Source organism: Strix aluco, chromosome 12 (genome assembly GCF_031877795.1).
Source record: "Strix aluco isolate bStrAlu1 chromosome 12, bStrAlu1.hap1, whole genome shotgun sequence".
Taxonomy (NCBI): Eukaryota; Metazoa; Chordata; class Aves; order Strigiformes; family Strigidae; genus Strix; species Strix aluco.
This window is the reverse complement of record NC_133942.1, coordinates 19,930,255-19,947,705: the sequence shown is the minus strand read 5'-3', so window position 1 is coordinate 19,947,705 and position 17,451 is coordinate 19,930,255. Positions and strand designations below refer to the sequence as shown.

Below are 17,451 nucleotides of genomic sequence, written 5' to 3'. Positions count from 1 at the left end.
CAAGGTGTTTCACAAATATTCTCCTAGCATTTTAATGTTAAAAACATTTCCAACATGTGATTGTAGATTAAGTTTTAGTGGCTCTCAGGCAGCAGATTATCATTTTAGAGCACGTACGTTGCCCAGTATGTGGGAATTTAGGAAAGCAGCAGCTGTATAAGCAGCTCACACAAAGCACATAAAAACTGTGCCATTTTTATTAGCAAGCATCAGCATTCAGGTCCTCAAAGATCTGAAGTGGAAGTTCAGCAACAGGCTTATTTCTGGAGCATTACTTAATTTCATTTGAGGAGATTAACACTTTAAACATTAACTCTTACATTACCTCTGATGTGCTGTAGTACATTGGATACTGATGGCAAGAAAGCTGAGCCTACAATTTGTCCATGTCAGGGGACACCCTGAGAACTGCCACCTATATTACAACAGGTGACAGGTTTTTCCCCCTTTACAGAGCAGTTATTTAAAGAGGTATTTAAAGGACACTTTTTGCAAATCAAACCTTGTCCCTTATTTGATGCTAGGGAATGCAATTTGAATTCCAATCAGGAAATGTCATCTAGAAGTCTGCAGGGTTCAACCCCCTCCCCCCCAAATATGTAGAAAGCAGCTTTTTCTGCATCAGCTCAGCTAGACTGTTCAATGTGATGAAGACAGCAAATATAACAGCAAAAATTTAAAGCAGCTTATAGAGGTTCCATGTTCCCTGAGCCTCTGAAAAGAAACAAACATAAGTGAAGTGTTTGCTGCCCATAGAAACTGTATGAAATCAGAACTATTTAAAAGTACAGACTGGCCTCCTGGGTTAAACCACCTCCTTTTCAATTTAGGCAGCTTTTATTTAGTCAAGTGCCCATCACACCCTTCCTCAACCTCCAATGACTACAAGAAGTACTCTAATCAAAACAGGACATGACTATTACAGCACATCTTCCTTGCTGATGAGAGCTGGAGAACACAAAGCTGCTGCCAATACCACAGCAGAGCACCTAGCAAGGACTCAGACTCCCTGAGGCTGCTTCTCTCCCCAAGGTCAATGCTTCAGCTTACAGATAGAAGCTGCCACTCTTCTCTAGCTCTCAACATGTTCACCTGCCAAAGCTTCAGGAATAACACTATTCTAAGTTATTATTCTCCTGGAAATGTTCCTCCCAGGGTAAAACACGAAGTAGTTGACAGGAATCAAACACCGTTTGCTATTAGATGGAAGAACAGAACATTGAAAAGCTTGAAGACAGCTTTTCTGACTACTTGTCTCCTTGCATCTAGGAGAAAGGCAGTGACAGTGCAAAAGTGTCTTCTGGTACCAGGCAGCCTGCTTATCCAGTAGAGGCTACTGTGTAAAGGATAAGAAAGGACCTAGACTGGATCTTTGACAGTGTTTCCTAACAGGCTTGACAGTCATTTGGCTCAATCTTTGAGGAGCTTATTATTAAGTGTGCAGACAGCAAGGATAATTATTTTCAATAAGGATGATGTTGTGCCACACCTCTACAGGAATAGATATACACACACATTTCATGGTAGAAGAAATTGGGAACAGCCAAAAAAAATGTCTAGCCCAGTTCAGCAAGCACTGGCCAAATTTGTCCTCATGAATCAAAGAGCCAATGCTGCATTTCTACAGAAACAAGAGAGCAGATGGCAGACTTTCTGTACCAATTTGAAAGACAGGAAAAGGAGACAGCTGCAGCCAGGGGTTAGGCCCAAGTGCTCAAGGGAACCAAGAGCTGTGCTGATTTGCAAGAGCTTCCATGCAAGCAGCAGCTCTTTGAATGAAAAAGGGTCTGATTATGCTACTTCACTTGGTAAGCCAAAGTACAGAGCTGGACAGGGTAGAGGAAGGGAAATAAAGAGGTAAGAAAACACGAGCTCTAGGAAGACAGAGTCCCTTGCTTACCAGTGTTTGATGGATATGGAGAAAGCTTCTAGCAGTTTAGAGAACTGTAAAAAGCAGTACTAACATCTGCAAGAACAAGGTACCTGGCATGCAGCCATTTCAGGCAGTTTTACTATTCAAAGCTTTTAAATTATTCATCCACTACCACTTGGCTTACTGAATAACACTACAGTTTCAATGCATTGAATAAGTTCATAGGTGAGGATGGTGCCATGAAGGAGAAAAAAATCCAGAAGTGTTTTGTCCAAGTATTTTTGAACAGCTGCACAGATAGAATAACTTTGCTTATTTCTGCTTTCGCCCTGCCACCCAGTTTTTTCAGCAATATCCTTACCCGTTCCTCCCTTAAGCATAAGGGAGCTGAACAAACCAAGTCTGAAAGCCAGTTTGCAGCTGTATAGAAAAATTGCTCTTATAACAGATCTTATAACAAACCCAGTACTGATATAACAGGAGGGACTGTTGGGCTACTTATTTCGCTTTCATGGTAGAATTTGCAAAAAGCTGCTTAATCAGCTTTCCTAACACTCTGAATAATTAGCAAGTAATCAAAGCCTTGCAAGATTTTTTTCAGTGGAGTATGGCACAAGCTGTTTTCACATAGCTTTTTGCTAATTAGTCCTACAAACTATTTCATGCATAATTGCAGGAATTTAAATCCATTTGTTCCCCTTTAGTCTCCAGGTGATTTTCATGCCTGAAGACAGCATTTGATTTTTTTTCCATTTCTGTATTGAAAAAAGTCTGTGATAACATCACTAGAATAGCAAAAAGAAAATCACATACACATCTTAGAGCTGTCTTTCCTGTAAACCCTTTCAATTCCCAACAGCAATTATATTCCTGTCTCCCCAGCAGAGGTATGCAGGCAACAGACTGAACAACTATCTATTGACACATTTTGTTCTAGTTTGTTTCGGATGAGTTTGTTTCCTGGGGTCATGCAAGCCTTTCAGGCAATGTTCTGCCCAAAAACCATGTGTTGGAAATCACTGCTACAGTTTTCAGAGAAGTTGGCAAGCCTGAGCTGATCCAGAGAAAGTGTGCAATCTCGGGTTGTTTGCTATTAACACAATACTAGGGTTCTGCAAGCAGCTCTTCAGCTCCCACAATTAATGCACAACAGATGTATTGCAATTTTTAGACATGTTCTGCATTTTCACTTCTTTGGGAATGCTTTGTTCTCCAACCGAGTGAAAGGCAAAAACATGCCTCTAATACAGTAGTGCTAGGAGCTTGTGCCATGAGAACAGAGCCAAAATAGGAGTAAAGTGGACTCTGAATTAGCTTACAATCTGTTTCTGAAGATTAGCCTGATGCTAATATGCTTCAAGACTGGTAATCAGCACAGCTTCATGAGTAGGGACATGTCAATCTGGAGTGCCAACGCTGGGATGACAAGTGTAAGATACACTAAGGAGGTTCTAGTTACTTGGTATTTTTTAGGGAAGCAACTGCTTTGCAGTTAAGGCACTAGCCATAATTGAGAATCCAATTTCAATGCTCAGCTTCGACATACACTTATGTTACTACCAAACTCTGAGTGCGTCAGGGAATCCTCTTTGGGCTCCTATTTCAAATGGATAATGCTTTATTTTCTCTAAGAGTTTACAGACCCTATGGCCTAAGATCTTACACCGTATGTAATCAAGGCACCTAACAGCACCACTAAAAGCCTCTCATCTCCCCTAGAATGACTATCATTAAGTCAGCTTGACTTTTGAGCTCTGAAAAGGAAGGTTCATGCAACTGCACTCAGCGCTTACTAGATAATTGATGTATTTAGGGCTTCTAAATAGGACTTGCAAGTTTTCAAAGTGATCACAGAAGAGAAATACTGTAATCAAAGTCCTTGTCCCTCAAAAACCTCATGAAATTGTAGCAAATGTTTCATATTATTGATGAAGGTAAGGGCAGCTGCACTGCTTCTGGAGGTCCTAGGATGGGAGGGCAAGGATCAGGCTGCTCAAATAGATAGTTGACATAAGGTCAATTCAAAAGTGGATTCAACAGGCTTAGAGCTGGCCAGTATGTCATTACTGTATTAAACTAGTTATGATGATGTGCTCTACCCAGTAATAGATTTCATTAGTCTTCAAGCAACTTAAGGCACTTCAAATAAGAGTGGACACTTTAAAACTAATAGCCATCCCTGTGTTCATTATAAGTGCACAGACACACCATGAAAACATTTCTTTCCTGTGATCCCCGACACATTTCTCCCCTAACAGAAAGGAGATTACATGAACAGGAAGTGCTGACTGCATTCATCCATCCCACCCCATTATATAGATAGTGGGCTATATAGTGCTGGTATAGTACAATATTAGTATATAACTACTATATAGAGGGGCAGGGATGACTGTTTCCATACATTCATGAGTAGCCCTGCACAAGACAACTTGGACCTAACCCAGGTACCTGGGACACTAACAATAATGAAATGCTTCACTTGGAACGCGTTTATTTTCCCAAGAGAATACCCTGACATTCATTTGCACTCAGGTTTAAGAAACACTAGGCAGAAGAGTGGTTATGTGCAGCTCTTCTCCCTCTTACAGAGGTCAACATGGAAAAAAATATACTACTTACTCTTTGGTCAAAAGTGGGCAGGATTTGAGTAGAAAGCGGGCCAAAGCAGAGTCCTGGTAAATGAGCTCAGGAGGGGCAGTTGGGCTTTTTAAATTCAAGCAGCGAACAATAACATACAGAACAGCAGCAACTGCAGCTAGCTTCACCCCATCAAACACCGCCGGCAGCTCAGGGGTTTCCAACATTGCACTCATTTTGAACCTGGAAATAAAGAACAATATTAAAGCTTTTTGCAATATACTGTTGGATATAAATATCAAGGCCCATGTTAAACATAACATTGTGCTAACGAACTAAATTTGTCAGTTCACACCACTACAAAAATCTTAGCATATCAACTCAGACTAGCAACTTTTAAGGTGAAAGGAAGTTTATTTTGTACTGCTCTAAAAACCCTGACCACCACAAGAAATAGAAACTGGATGATCAGTTGGAAAGGAGATTTATGTCTAATCAGTGCTCCACTAGAATTGCAACAGTGTCTCAGGTGTCAGACCCTAGAGCCTGCAGACAGTCAATACTTTCCGGATCTTGGCCAAGACAATCCGGCTCAAATAGAAGCCGAGTGAAAAGCCAGGCTATAAAGACACATCAGCAGCTTTGGATGTGTGTTTTCCTCCCAGATGTACAAGCCAGGCTTGAAAAGGAGAACTTGAAAGAACTACTGTGTTAGCTCCTCAGCCTGAATTTTGCAACTGGTACTAACTCCTGCGTGTATTTACAGTGGTCACTTTATGTACTAGTGACTTCAGCATTTCTTTTAATTCGCTTCAGCAGCTGAAGGAAAAGGACTAGATTAATATCTAGTCTTTCAAGGGCTTCAGAGTAAAAGGAAGTGGGGCAGGGGAAAGAATTAAAAACCCACAAGATAACAGTATCCTTCCAGCTTAAACTCAGATTTTTAAACTGACCCAGCTTTTTTTGAACACATGGTTCAAATAGCTGGCTGCAGTTATTACAGGGACATTTCATCCATATTGAAGGCGCAGGTTTTTGCCTGGGTCTTTCCTCAGTCACATTGTTAACCCAAGTAAGATAGCAACTGACAAGTCAAGTCTTACCAATGTCACTTTTCCATCCAACTAGAAATAATTGCCAGTCCTCAGTAGATCTGTCACTATCTGGATCCACGTGCTACCCGAGTTACCCTGTGAAGGGAGGAAAAGCAAACTGATTATTACTGATAAGGCTGCATCTCTCGGCTGGAAAGGAAGAACACAAATTTATACAGGTCCCATCGCAGACACTGCAATTGATTTGTGTATTCAGTCATAACCACTTCAACCCTGATCTACCTGCATCAAACCTCTTGCCTATGGACAAATTCCAGACTAGATCAGTTACCTACAGTGTATTAATTCATCTACAGTATGCAAATACACCTTTATGAGTAGAGCTAGACAGACAGCAATAATGAAAACCAGCAACTTCAGGGTAAAGCCAAGCTATGAGCTTCCACGTCATCACCTTTGCAAGACAGTGACATTGTCCCGTTACAAAAACTACCCAAATCCCTTCATATTTAAAAGGCTAGAAGTAGCAGGCTACTGTTCTTCTTGACGTCATGCAATATCCACACTGTTACTGAAGTGTGAAGCCAGCCTGTAAGAAGTTTCCTGCTACTTTTACTCAGGCTTAGCAAAGCAGCTCACTCCTACAGATGGAAGCTTGTGAACAGTCTCTACTTGTTCCCACACTTGCTTTTTTGAGAAGTTACAACATATCACACTTCAACAAGATGGTGAGAGCCACCAGGAGGCTCAGATACAGCCACCTAATTAACACTAGTGCACATGCACCAAGGCTTGTTACAAGAATTGATGATGCCAATAAAAGAAAAAGCTTTCAGCCTGTAAAAATGTAAGCGATATTTACAGCTAGAACTGGATTCCCTACAGGCACAACAAACCCATAGGGAATCAGAGCTTCCAGGAAAAAGCTCCAGAACCGTCTGCTCTCTACCACAGCTGCTGCTTCCAACTCGGAACACACACCAACAGGACAGGCCATACCAAAGCCTTACTCTTCTTCCTAGCAGGAAGACAAAACCTCAGAAGTACTTTCCATACTCAGCGCAGCTACACCAAAATCCTTTGGAAGAAAGCAAGTCTGACATCAGCTATTGATTAACAGTGTGCTGGAAAGCTGCAAGCTTCTGCCACCGTAACCATCCGTGTTGCAGGAGAACAGAGGGTGAGGAAAGCGGAGATATTTAATATTTGATAACTCTGAAGCTTTTATTTTCCAATTCTGAGCTTCACAGAGAGAGGGAGAGGAATGGGCTACAAAAAGCCATTTACTCTTCTGAACAGAAGATTACATTGGCATGTGTCTCAATGAAGAGTTCGAGTACAACATTAAGCTGTACTATGCTACCTCAGTTCCATAATTAGTAGACTTTCACCAACACTACTGCCAACTGTGTAAAGGACAACAGGCAACCTAGAGCAACAGCTTCTCCAGGGGAGATACCATCAGCAGAAGAGCAGACCAAGTTCCTGACAATCACTAACTCAAGGACAATCAGGTGCTTGAGCAAATTTTCCCAGCTGAAACTCCCAGAAGTTCTGTTGGCATCTTCCTTTCACTGTTTTATTTAGAAAATTAAGTAACACTGATACAAAAGTTACCCAAGACTTTCCTGCCACCTGGATTTTAAACTTGTTTGCTGTTTACAGCTTTCACATTATTAGTGAAATTTAAAAATAAAACTGGGCCTAATTAGTCATTAGCATTTTGTACTAGAGACTCAATATAACTGAGCCAACTAAGCTGTATCTCCCTGACAGTCTTCTTTCCCACATAATCTTCACATTACAAACACACCACAGCTTTTCTGATACTTCTATATCTCATTTTAGCCTGTCAGTACCTTAAAGCATACTAGCTTGGAGTTACTTTCAGAAAAATCAGCTGTTGGTAGGCAGGATTATGGTTTGACCCTTGTAAACTAGTATTCTTCCATTTTAGACAGTCTAAATATACCTTCACCGTGCATACACACCTCAAACATGTGCTAGCAGTTCATGTATTTGTCAGGATCTTTACCTAAAAGCTCAGATCAGTCTGTGTACGGCAAACATGAAATTGGCACTGCTGTTGCAGTTGCACAGCTCTCCACAGTGAGTAACTAAGCAATGGATCCAAGTCCAAGAAGACTAGACTGGTAAACTCCACACCCTGTGGATGAACCTGTGGCACTTCAGGTACTTCCTTAAGAATCTGTTATTTCTGAAGACCTAAACAGACCTGTCTCAGCCAGGGCAGATTTAAAAGGTCCCTTAGGCATGGCAGGTGGGTGACACTGGGCACAGCAGGAGGATGCTGTGGGGTATTGGATTGTTGCATACTGAAGTCAGTTCTGGTTCCATCACTACTGTGCTTCTCTTGGTTTTATCAAAATTCAATCTTTATTAATCTAAGTGACTCTTACTGTAATACCATTGATATAGCATGTAACAATTATAGTAATGATGATATACAGTGGCAGGGTTATATAGCAATTAACATCATACAACTTTATTGGTTATTCTTACCTAAAATCAAGGCACCTTGAGACACACATGGGATTTCCCCATCCTTCCATATCACCCACCAAGTGCATCCAGGTCCTAGAGCAAAAGCAATCCCAGAAATGCGTTTGCCTTTGCCTGAGGCAGGAGTAACTCAGACTGTTTTCCCCAGCATATTTGCTTAGTACATGAACTTTATCCCCTTCTACAGTAGGTAGAAGTTGTGATTAGGCAGGGCCAGGTCAACTGACAGATCCTCTAGCACTGACTAACCAGATGGCTTTTGCTGAATGTGTATCCCAGTGTTTGAAGGTCCCACCACCCGTTGCTCTCAGTGTAGTCTTTAACACTTCACTGTATCATTTGATTTTCCCCAAGGCTGGTGCATGATAGGGGATGTGCTATACCCACTCAATGCCATGCTCTTTGGCCCAGGTGTCTATGAGGTTGTATCAGAAATGAGTTCCACTGTTCTTTCTGGGGTGCCATGCCACCCTAAAGCTTGCTTTTCAAGGCCCAGGACAGTGTTCTGGGCAGTGGCCTGGGGCATGGTACATGTTTCCAGTCACCCAGTGGTTGCTTCCACCATTGTAAGCACATGGTGCTTGCCTTGGCAGGTTCATGGGAGTGTGGTATAGTCAGTAAAACTGTTAAAGCTGTGCAGGTCACCAACGAAGCCTTTAAAAGGTCCCTTCCAAGCCAAAAGCGTTCTATGATTTGAGAGCTCTGCCTCTAATCACATAGGACAAATGCCTCCCTATTTACAGGCAGGGATGAGGTCACCTTGCTTCTGTTTTGTTAAACCCTCTTTGCATTGACCCAATAAACTTGTCTGTTTACAAAAAAGGACAGATAAGCACAGTGTTGAGCCAGTCAAATTTTAATCTAGAATCTCCCCTAAATGGGTCAGCATTAATACAAACAGACAAACATTTCGCCTCTTCTGAACACAGAACACTAGATTTACTTTTAGCAGGCTAGGAAAAAATCAGCAAGAGGTACTAAGTATATCACTGGAAGCAATCAAGCCTGCCTTTTCATCCTTCACAGGGTTGGAGATCCCTGTTGATGAACACAAAGAAGTTGAAGCTCTTGGCACCAAGGACATTATTCTGAAGCACCTTAAGTGTACAATTCTTTTATTTAAAAATCACTTAAAGGCATGACAGCCCCAAAGACTGTCAGACTGACTTTTCAAGCAATATTCTTAAGTCCCATTTGTGACTGAGGACTAACTTTAAAAATCAATCACTGGAAAGCAAGTGTGAATTTGTGGGGTCTTTTAATTTGCCCTTTCATCACAGACTAAAAAGCTGAAAATCATGTTAAGGGAAACACTTCAGCATTACTGTTAACAGAGTGCATCTCACCCATACAAGTATATTGAGGAAAAAAACCCCAAACATGTCTCCCCTTTCCAGACAGGAATAGAAACAAGTACAACAAAAGCCAGTAGAGGTAGAGCAAATTCCTTATCTATCCTTTCAAAGGCACTGGGTTCTGGGAAAGCCATCATCAAGATATTTACTATTCCTCAAACAGGCACTACAAATCTGAGACCTGTACACATTTCTGTTCCAGGCTTCCTGGGGAGAAAAGACTCTTCCAGGGACAGAAGTCACTTCATCTGTGACTCAGCAGGGCACACACACGATTTGGTAATTACCAAGTGTTACAGGTCCTCCACCCATGCTGAAGCTGAGCCTGACTGGAAAGCCAACATTAAAAAAGAAAAGACATTAAAGGAAGCCAATCCCATAGGGTACTTCCCTCAGGCATTTAATGAGCAACTGAAAGCCTGGCAGGCTCACTTCGCTGAAGCATTAGAAATGCTTTGGGCTAAAGCAAAGATGCAGCTGTATGGAACTGCCCACAGACAAGAGTAAAGGCAGACTCTTTAAGGGGCTCCACTGGCAAGATATTTTATGCTCCATTACATTCACTGGAGAATCCTGAAGGAATCCCATCTCCAGGACTGGCAGTTTGATACAAAACCCTCCTAGATGCCCTCCCACCAGTCAGCCTTCTGGCTCACTAGTGCTTTCAGAGCTCAGCTGGACACCAAAACACTGGAGCATGCCTGGCCAACACTGAAAGCCATTAAAAAAAAAAAATCCCCTTTCCTATCCTTTTACAGCTTCTACCAAGTCATGTAATACCCTCTCTTCCCCACTAAGATTCAGAAGAGCCAGAGATGCTGTTTCTAGACAGATTAAGCAGACAACATTCGTTAACTAATTTATCAGACATTTCTTGGACTGGTTTCATTTATTTGTAGTGCCTGTTTGGGGAATAAAACTCTGAAAGCAAGTCTGCTAGACAAGCAGAAAGCAAAACACCCTACTTCAAAGAGTTGTGCCTAGGCAGATTCAGATCAGAAATAAGGGGTTTTTCCCCTCCCTCTCTGAAGGGGGAAGAAGGAAGGCTGTTTTCACTGAAGTTAGTTTTTCAGAGAAGGTTTCCAGGAAATTAATCATCTTTAATATCAGCCAAAGCTAATGGTTCTTCTGAAAGCTACACTGCAAAACCAGAAGTTACAGGCCTATCACTACCAGGTAAGCTATTTAGAACCACATTATGGAGAAGGGAACTTAAGGAAAGGGTGGAAAGTCAGCACTACAAAGGTTTTTAAACAAAACCAGGTTTTACACCAGCATACTATTCTAATTTCACTCTAGGAAGTGTACACAAGCATGTCACACTGCTGAGCTTTCCATGGATTAATTGCAGAGGAAAATGTTTAGAAACCATCCAGATTAAAACATACACAGGGAATGTATACACCTGGGAATGACTCTGAAGCAACGTGTCTTCATGGGAAAGGCTGTCAGACTAAGTTTTTGTAAAGCCCTGGAGTGCTTTAGTCTGAGGTCACACAAGCTACATGAATACAGGAATCTATGCAAGAGGAATCATGAAAAAAGCCTCAAGCTTTATTGCAGTCCCATATCCTGCCTTTTACCCAGCACTTTTTCTATAAAAGATGCTTTCATTTTTACAGAAAAAAGTCTTAGGCCTGAACTGCTACTTTAAGGTCTCCAAAAATTTACACAGGTACAAGGATTTTAGGGCCACACCAGTACTATGCCTCATCAGTTTAGGCAGACAAAGCAAGGCGTCACACCACTTATTTCAAGACTGGCATCTAACCAGCCCAAGTTTACCCCATGCAGAACCTCCTATTATCTTCAGTGGTAGCTCAGAAGAGAACACGTCAGAAGCAAATGCTGAGATCATCTTGATGTATTGCTCAGTACTCCTGGCCATTTAAAACAGCCAACTAAGTCTCAGACCTCAAAGTGCAGAGGGTATAATTAAGAATTAGCTGAGCACTTCAAGCATTTAAGCTTAGGTTTTTCAGGAGATGTGGCCATGAGAGATAAAGCACAATCCTGGCCAGAGTCATCAGGAATCTGGCAAAGTCCACCACAGTTTTGTTGTCAAACATCTGACAGATTTTATCTCCAAATAAAGAGGACACACTGACATGTCCCATCACCACGATGCTTAAAAGGACATTATTTGGACAGTGCACACAAGTCCTTGATGCAAATCCCTCTGCCTTGTGCCAGAGCCAGCACCCAGGCCAGGATTTGGCTGGTTGGTGAGTATATAAAAACAGCAGGTACTGTTTACACCATGTTCCAACAAGAATTTCTTGGCTGGTGCCTTCACTGGAATTTGACCTTTTAATCAGGTACAATACTTGGCTCATATACTAAATTTAGAGGTCCTGTGAGGTTACAGGGACAAAGTTCATCACACAAGGCATCATCAGCACAGTCAGAAAGACAGGTGTCTTAACTGGAGGGGTATTTTTCCCCTTTTTTGACTATGAGAAGTCCTACACTTTCAGAGCAGAAGCCAAGCACCTAAGACAGTTGGGTGTGCATGCCAAGGCAGCTTAAGAAAGCACCTGAGACTAATTCTATGGCCAACAGGGCCAAAGACTCTTTAGGTCTTTCACTTCCCCAATAAAGCTAATTTACAGTCAAGTGAGCCTTGACTTTCACTTCCTTCCAACTACAGGAACTGCTTTTGTTCCTTCACAATATCATTTTAACTGATCAAAATGGTTCTACTGCATGACAGGCAGCTTTTGTATATTATCTAAGAAGGTTGCTCTGTTGACTCCCTGTCTATCACCTTATCTGGTTCCTGCTTGTCACAGATGGATTGAAAAACACTGCATTAGCTTTTATTGCACACACCTGATGTATAAGATTAAACTAAGACAAGACAAGGCTCTGATGACTCCACAGAAATCAATTAATTGCATCTTATCTTCAAGGAAAGCCTCATGTTATTTAAGCAAACAAGTATTTGATTACTGCACAGACTTAGGACTTTGTCACACTCTAACCACTGCCTTATGGAACTACACGGTAGAGCTCCTTGTACAAGAGGTCAAGCTTACTTTTAGGTACTGAGAGGGAAGAAATATTGCCTAACACCCTTCCACAGTCTTATAGCATTAGCAGGTGTCATCTGCTTACCATGTAACCCGGTGTCAGTGGGCAGCATTAAAGCTTGAGGTAATAAGTGGAATAAATACATAGCAGAGAACCCGACAATCCATGCTCAGTAATTGAGGGAATGCTACTGGCATCAAACCACAGGCAGCTAAGTGAGCCGATACAAACTGCATTACAGACTAAACCCCCTGAAGGAGTCTGCTCTATTCCTTCACTGTATTTTGAAATGCACCATCATACTGTTAAAGCCTCATTTACCCTCAGACTCCAACCTCTCCATCCTGAGCTCAGATGTACATATCAGAGGAGCAGCCCAAAGTCCAAGCACATCACAGCTGTTTGCTCAGCTGAGTAAGGGGGGAGCATGCTCCACACCAGACTAGCTGCACAGCAGGGAAAGACCATCTATCACCAAAGCATGAGTTCAGACAGCTGAGAGAACTTTAATCAAGACTGGTCCAGTTCAAGCAGTCTGAAAACACCCATATTTGAACATGATCAAAAGCTGAGCTGGCAATTCACTCGGAGGTCTTCAAACACCTTGCTTATTTCCCCCCCCCCATCCCCCCCGACAAGCAGCTCTGCTCCACAGCAGTACAGAAGACTTGCAGAGTCATTCTCTCAGTCTAACTGTAACAGATAGAAGGCTCACACTAGAGAAGTCTAAATCACATAGTTACATTAAAAATGAAGCAACAGCATTTCAGGACAAAAGAACCAAATACAAAGAGACAGGACCTGACCAACACACAGCTACTACTGCTGCAGAAAACTCAAGTTTTTATCAGAATGAGCACTACAGCAGTCACCAGCAACTCAAAGTTTGAAGAGCTACATTGCCCACTCTCCTGCTGAATCCGAGTGGGAGGATAGGGATATTACAGGCACATGTCTTAGGATGTTTTCTCCTTACCTCTTGCAAGGATGTTCACCATAAATGACTGTGCATCTGCTTATTTCACTTAGTACAATCTTTCATATTCACACATGCCCAACCAACACTTCACAGAACTGGGTGTTCTAGTTAAGGGACAGCCAGGCTTGAACACCCTCAGCATAATCTTTCTGGAACATGCATCTCTGTGCAAAAGCATCTTTGAAGATGTAAGTAAGTTTAGAGGCAGGACAAGCTGTTGAACAGTGAACACCTCACTAGCAGCCAGTTACTTGTCCTAGCTGACCCTTTCCATGAGGAGCCCATACTACACTGTTTGAGTACTCAATGTCCTGAATAGGGCTGCAGCTCAATTATTAGCAACTAGTACATCAAAAGTTTCGGAAGGGCTTGGTGCTTGCAGGAGCTCAGTCTGTATTAGTAGAGGAAGTTGTCACTGCCATTTTAGTCAGACTGAACCCATGATAAGAAACTCAGGTATTTCTCAACAGTAAAGTACTAGGCAACTGCACTTCTTGGTCAATCTAGAGATACAGCTAAAAGTCTCCGTACATTGCAAAGCATGACACTTCCTTCCACTGCCATTACCTCTGACACTGCACAGGCACAAAGATGTTTCAAGCACCTGGTTTGTACAGAACTGCTTTGCAAAGCATTTTGAATTACCGTTGCCTGATGCTGTCAGACTAACACCAGCAGAGACAATCTTTATTATTAAGTCAACTGATATAGCTGGAGAAAAGACAAGCCCTTGGGCACACAAGCCTTCCTAGAACTAAACGAGGCTAAGATAGCTGCCTGACTAAGTTAGCATCATTGCCACCCACATATGTTTGGCAAGCGGGACTTTGCTTCTCCATAAGAAGGACAGACTGCCCTTGCACATTGAAATTAAATGAACTGTTTGGTACTGAACTCAGCCAGCTGAGTTTGATCAGATTTTTTTAAACTGCATACAAGCTTAATCTTTGCAAGCTATTTAGGCTGAAGAAGGGTAAATACATGCATGGAAGTTCAACTGATCTATAGTACACATTAAGAATAGCAATTCAGAGCTATAACACACTGTGAAATATGATCTTTCAGAAAAACTCAAAAGCGTAGATGAAGACTCCAATGTACTAGTAGAACTATGATGATTTAGGTTTTTGCTGAAAAGTCCAAAACACCAGTTTCAGGCTGGTGTCTGCATCTTTCAGCAAGAATTACAAGCACCAAAGACCCCAGCATGTACACCCCTACTAGAGACTTTGCTACATCCTGTTTAACTTAATCTGAGTTCTGGCACTGCCGGAGCTGGCAGCATGGACATAAGGATGAAGAGACCAGAGATATCAAAGCAAGAAGGGGGAGTAACTGGGCAATGCAAATCCAGCAGCACCCAGGACACTTCCATTATCAAATGAGGTTAAATTACAGCTACAGGTTTGAATCACTGCTCTAAAGCCACCATTTTCTATAGTACAAATTACATCTAAACGTACAGTTGGAACTTCGCAGATTTGGATAACCTCTCCATATCCCTGTGTCAAGGACAAATGATGTTATTCTGCCATCTTTCCTTCCCAATACCACATCCCAGAACAGTGACTATTTCAGCATGTTAATCTCTGGGTTTTCACATGACAACTTTAATAATGCAGCTTTATGAAACACTAAGAGCCTAAGCTGCTATTCATTCCCTGAATAGAAAAATATAGCTTTTACAAGAAGAGTAGAACAAATTAATTTTTAAGTTTTAGCTTCAGAAACAGTTTTGCAAGATGGAAAGTTTTATCCCCAACTGCTACATCTTTTCCACCCCTAAAAAAGACAGTCTGGCACAATCTTCGGTCAGCCTCATCCTCTATGCAGCTAATTCACTCAGTGACACAAAGGAGCTCCCATGTAAAAGCTGAAATACAACTATTTTTAAGAATAAGGCAGGAGAATAGAATAACTCAAACATTAGCACTTACTTATTTTTTAATATCCTTCCTGTTCTTGACTTTGTGACTGCAATAAACGATCGTTAGAATAATAAAAAAGGCTGCATGGTCACTGATCCAAGAAGAGACAAGAGAAATTATTCAAACTTCTTTTGCGATATAAGAACTAAGCAAGCATCTAAGAAAGAAAGTGAAGTAGACAAACCAAGAAAAGAACAGAATCAAGAAAAAGCAAGAAAACAACAGAACAATCAAAGACTAGTTGTCAGTAACAAAACTCCCTGCACAGGGAATAAACATTATTGAAGAAGGTCTGAAAATGAGATATCATGAATGCAAATGGCTGAGCTGTGTATGTTCTACTAACACCGTATCAGTTGGGACTAGAACGTGTCATCCTAAGCAATATTATAAACGTGGCTGAGCACAATAATCATTGATAAACAAGGCATGTAAGATGAACACATTGTACCAGTTAGCTGATTAATAATCCACAAACATTTGTTACAGGAGGCACCAGGAAGCCAAACAGCAACCTGTAAGAGGCAGACAGGAATTTTTAGTACTTACCACTCCAGTGACAACTGTCCATCAACAATAAGAGGAAGCTGTTATGAATTCTCTGAAGAGAACTGCAAGAGAATGCAGCTACAGAATGCAATCCCTCCAGCCATAACTGTGGGAATAAAGCTGCTAACATACCCTTTTTAAAAGTTAGTGTCAGGTGAGGGATTTCACCAGCTGTAATACCTCAACTGTGATAGATATATCTACCCACCCTGCACTGGAGTAAATCACAAGTTACAACATGAAGTTGGAGTGGACAAAGTCCTGTCACACAGGCTAACAAGCAGGTATATAGCACACATTAATAAAAGGAAGTCTAAAGTTGTTGCAAAATACTAGCAGCAGTATCAGGACCAAGGAGCATGAGTAACAGAGGAGAAGGGCCTCATTTAGGGGTAAAGTGTGACCCGACAGACATCAGCCAGACCTCACCTGGCTCTAACCCACACACCTATCACCCCTCAGGACCCCCGCTCCACACTCAGCTCCCGAGCAGCTTACAATCGTTTCCCACCTCAGCCTTTGCTCCCTGCAGCACAGGCTGCTCACACCACCACTTTTCTTGTCCTCCACAACCTCACACCTCCACGAAGCGACGGGGAAGGCCGTCACCACACCGCCAGCTGCAGAGACCTCCCCACCCCGGCAAGGGCCGAGGCAGCGGGAGGGGACCGGACCGCAGATCACCACAGTCAGGCCAGGCCGAACCCCACCGCAGGGCTACCCCCGCCTCCACCCCAGGAAATAAAACACAGAAGGCAAGCCTGCTGCAGAAGATGAGCAGAAAGAAGGCGGCTGAGCAGGCACGGGAAGAGAGAGGAGAGAGCACCGCTGACCGCCCGGCCCCTGACAGACCCGGCCGCAGGGTAGCGACCGGATGGCCAGCGGACCCCCCACGCCCCCTCAGGCCCCGTTCGGCTGAGAGGCAGGGAAGGAGGGAAGCAGGCCCGGCCGCTGCCCCTCAGCCCTGCGGGGAAGGGGCTCCCGGAGCGCCGCGGCCGCCTCACCTGCGGGCCCGGCTGGAACGAGCCGCCACCGGCTGCTCCCACCCATCTGCACCAGCCCCGCTACGCGCGGCCCCTTAGCAACCACCCTCGCTCTCCCATTGGCCGCGCCGCCGTGCCGCTCCCGCCCAAGCCCGCACGCGGATTGGCCGGAAGGCGAGCTGAGGGTGGGAGCATGTTCCAGCCGGGCTGCACGGGCGTCATTGGCTGGGGGAGACGCCGCGGGGCGGGATACTGCGGTTTTATTGGCTTGGGCGCCTCTCAGTCAGGCGGAGGGCGGTGATTGGCGTCCCTGGGCGGGGCGGGGCTGGGCCGGGCTGCCGGGTCCTGTGGGGAGTTGCGACTGCTGCCGCCATGACAGAGCGGGGCTGCGGCGGGCTGGTGGGCGGTGGGGAGCGGCGGGAGGAGCGGGGACAGAAGCGGGGACGCGAGGGTGAAGCACCAGCCTCGCCGCTGGCCGCTTCCTCCTGTCGGAGCCAACACCCCTGCCGCGGGGGGGAGGCAGCCAGGGGAGCTGCTCCAGCTGAGGTGCATGTTTGCCCCTCAGTGACATGGAGATTGTTGGTCCTGAGGCCAAG

At 43.5% G+C, this 17,451-nt stretch overlaps 1 protein-coding gene across 4 annotated transcripts in view; it reads right to left on the bottom strand.

The window, feature by feature from the left end:
- ABHD2 (abhydrolase domain containing 2, acylglycerol lipase) overlaps positions 1-16,943 on the bottom strand; it is a 43,141-nt gene extending 26,198 nt beyond the window's left edge. The window contains exons 1-3 of one of the 4 annotated variants that reach the window (XM_074837752.1): positions 16,877-16,943; positions 5,554-5,640; positions 4,493-4,693 (exon numbers count right to left, since the gene is read on the bottom strand). In XM_074837752.1, coding sequence (XP_074693853.1) covers positions 4,493-4,686 — 194 coding nt within the window. In that variant the 5' untranslated portion in view covers positions 4,687-4,693; positions 5,554-5,640; positions 16,877-16,943. Of the gene's footprint in view, positions 1-4,492; positions 4,694-5,553; positions 5,641-15,332; positions 15,353-15,872; positions 16,063-16,876 lie in introns of those variants that run through there. The other 3 variants (XM_074837754.1, XM_074837755.1, XM_074837756.1) reach the window with 3 other exon arrangements.
- Positions 16,944-17,451: the final 508 nt, after the last annotated feature.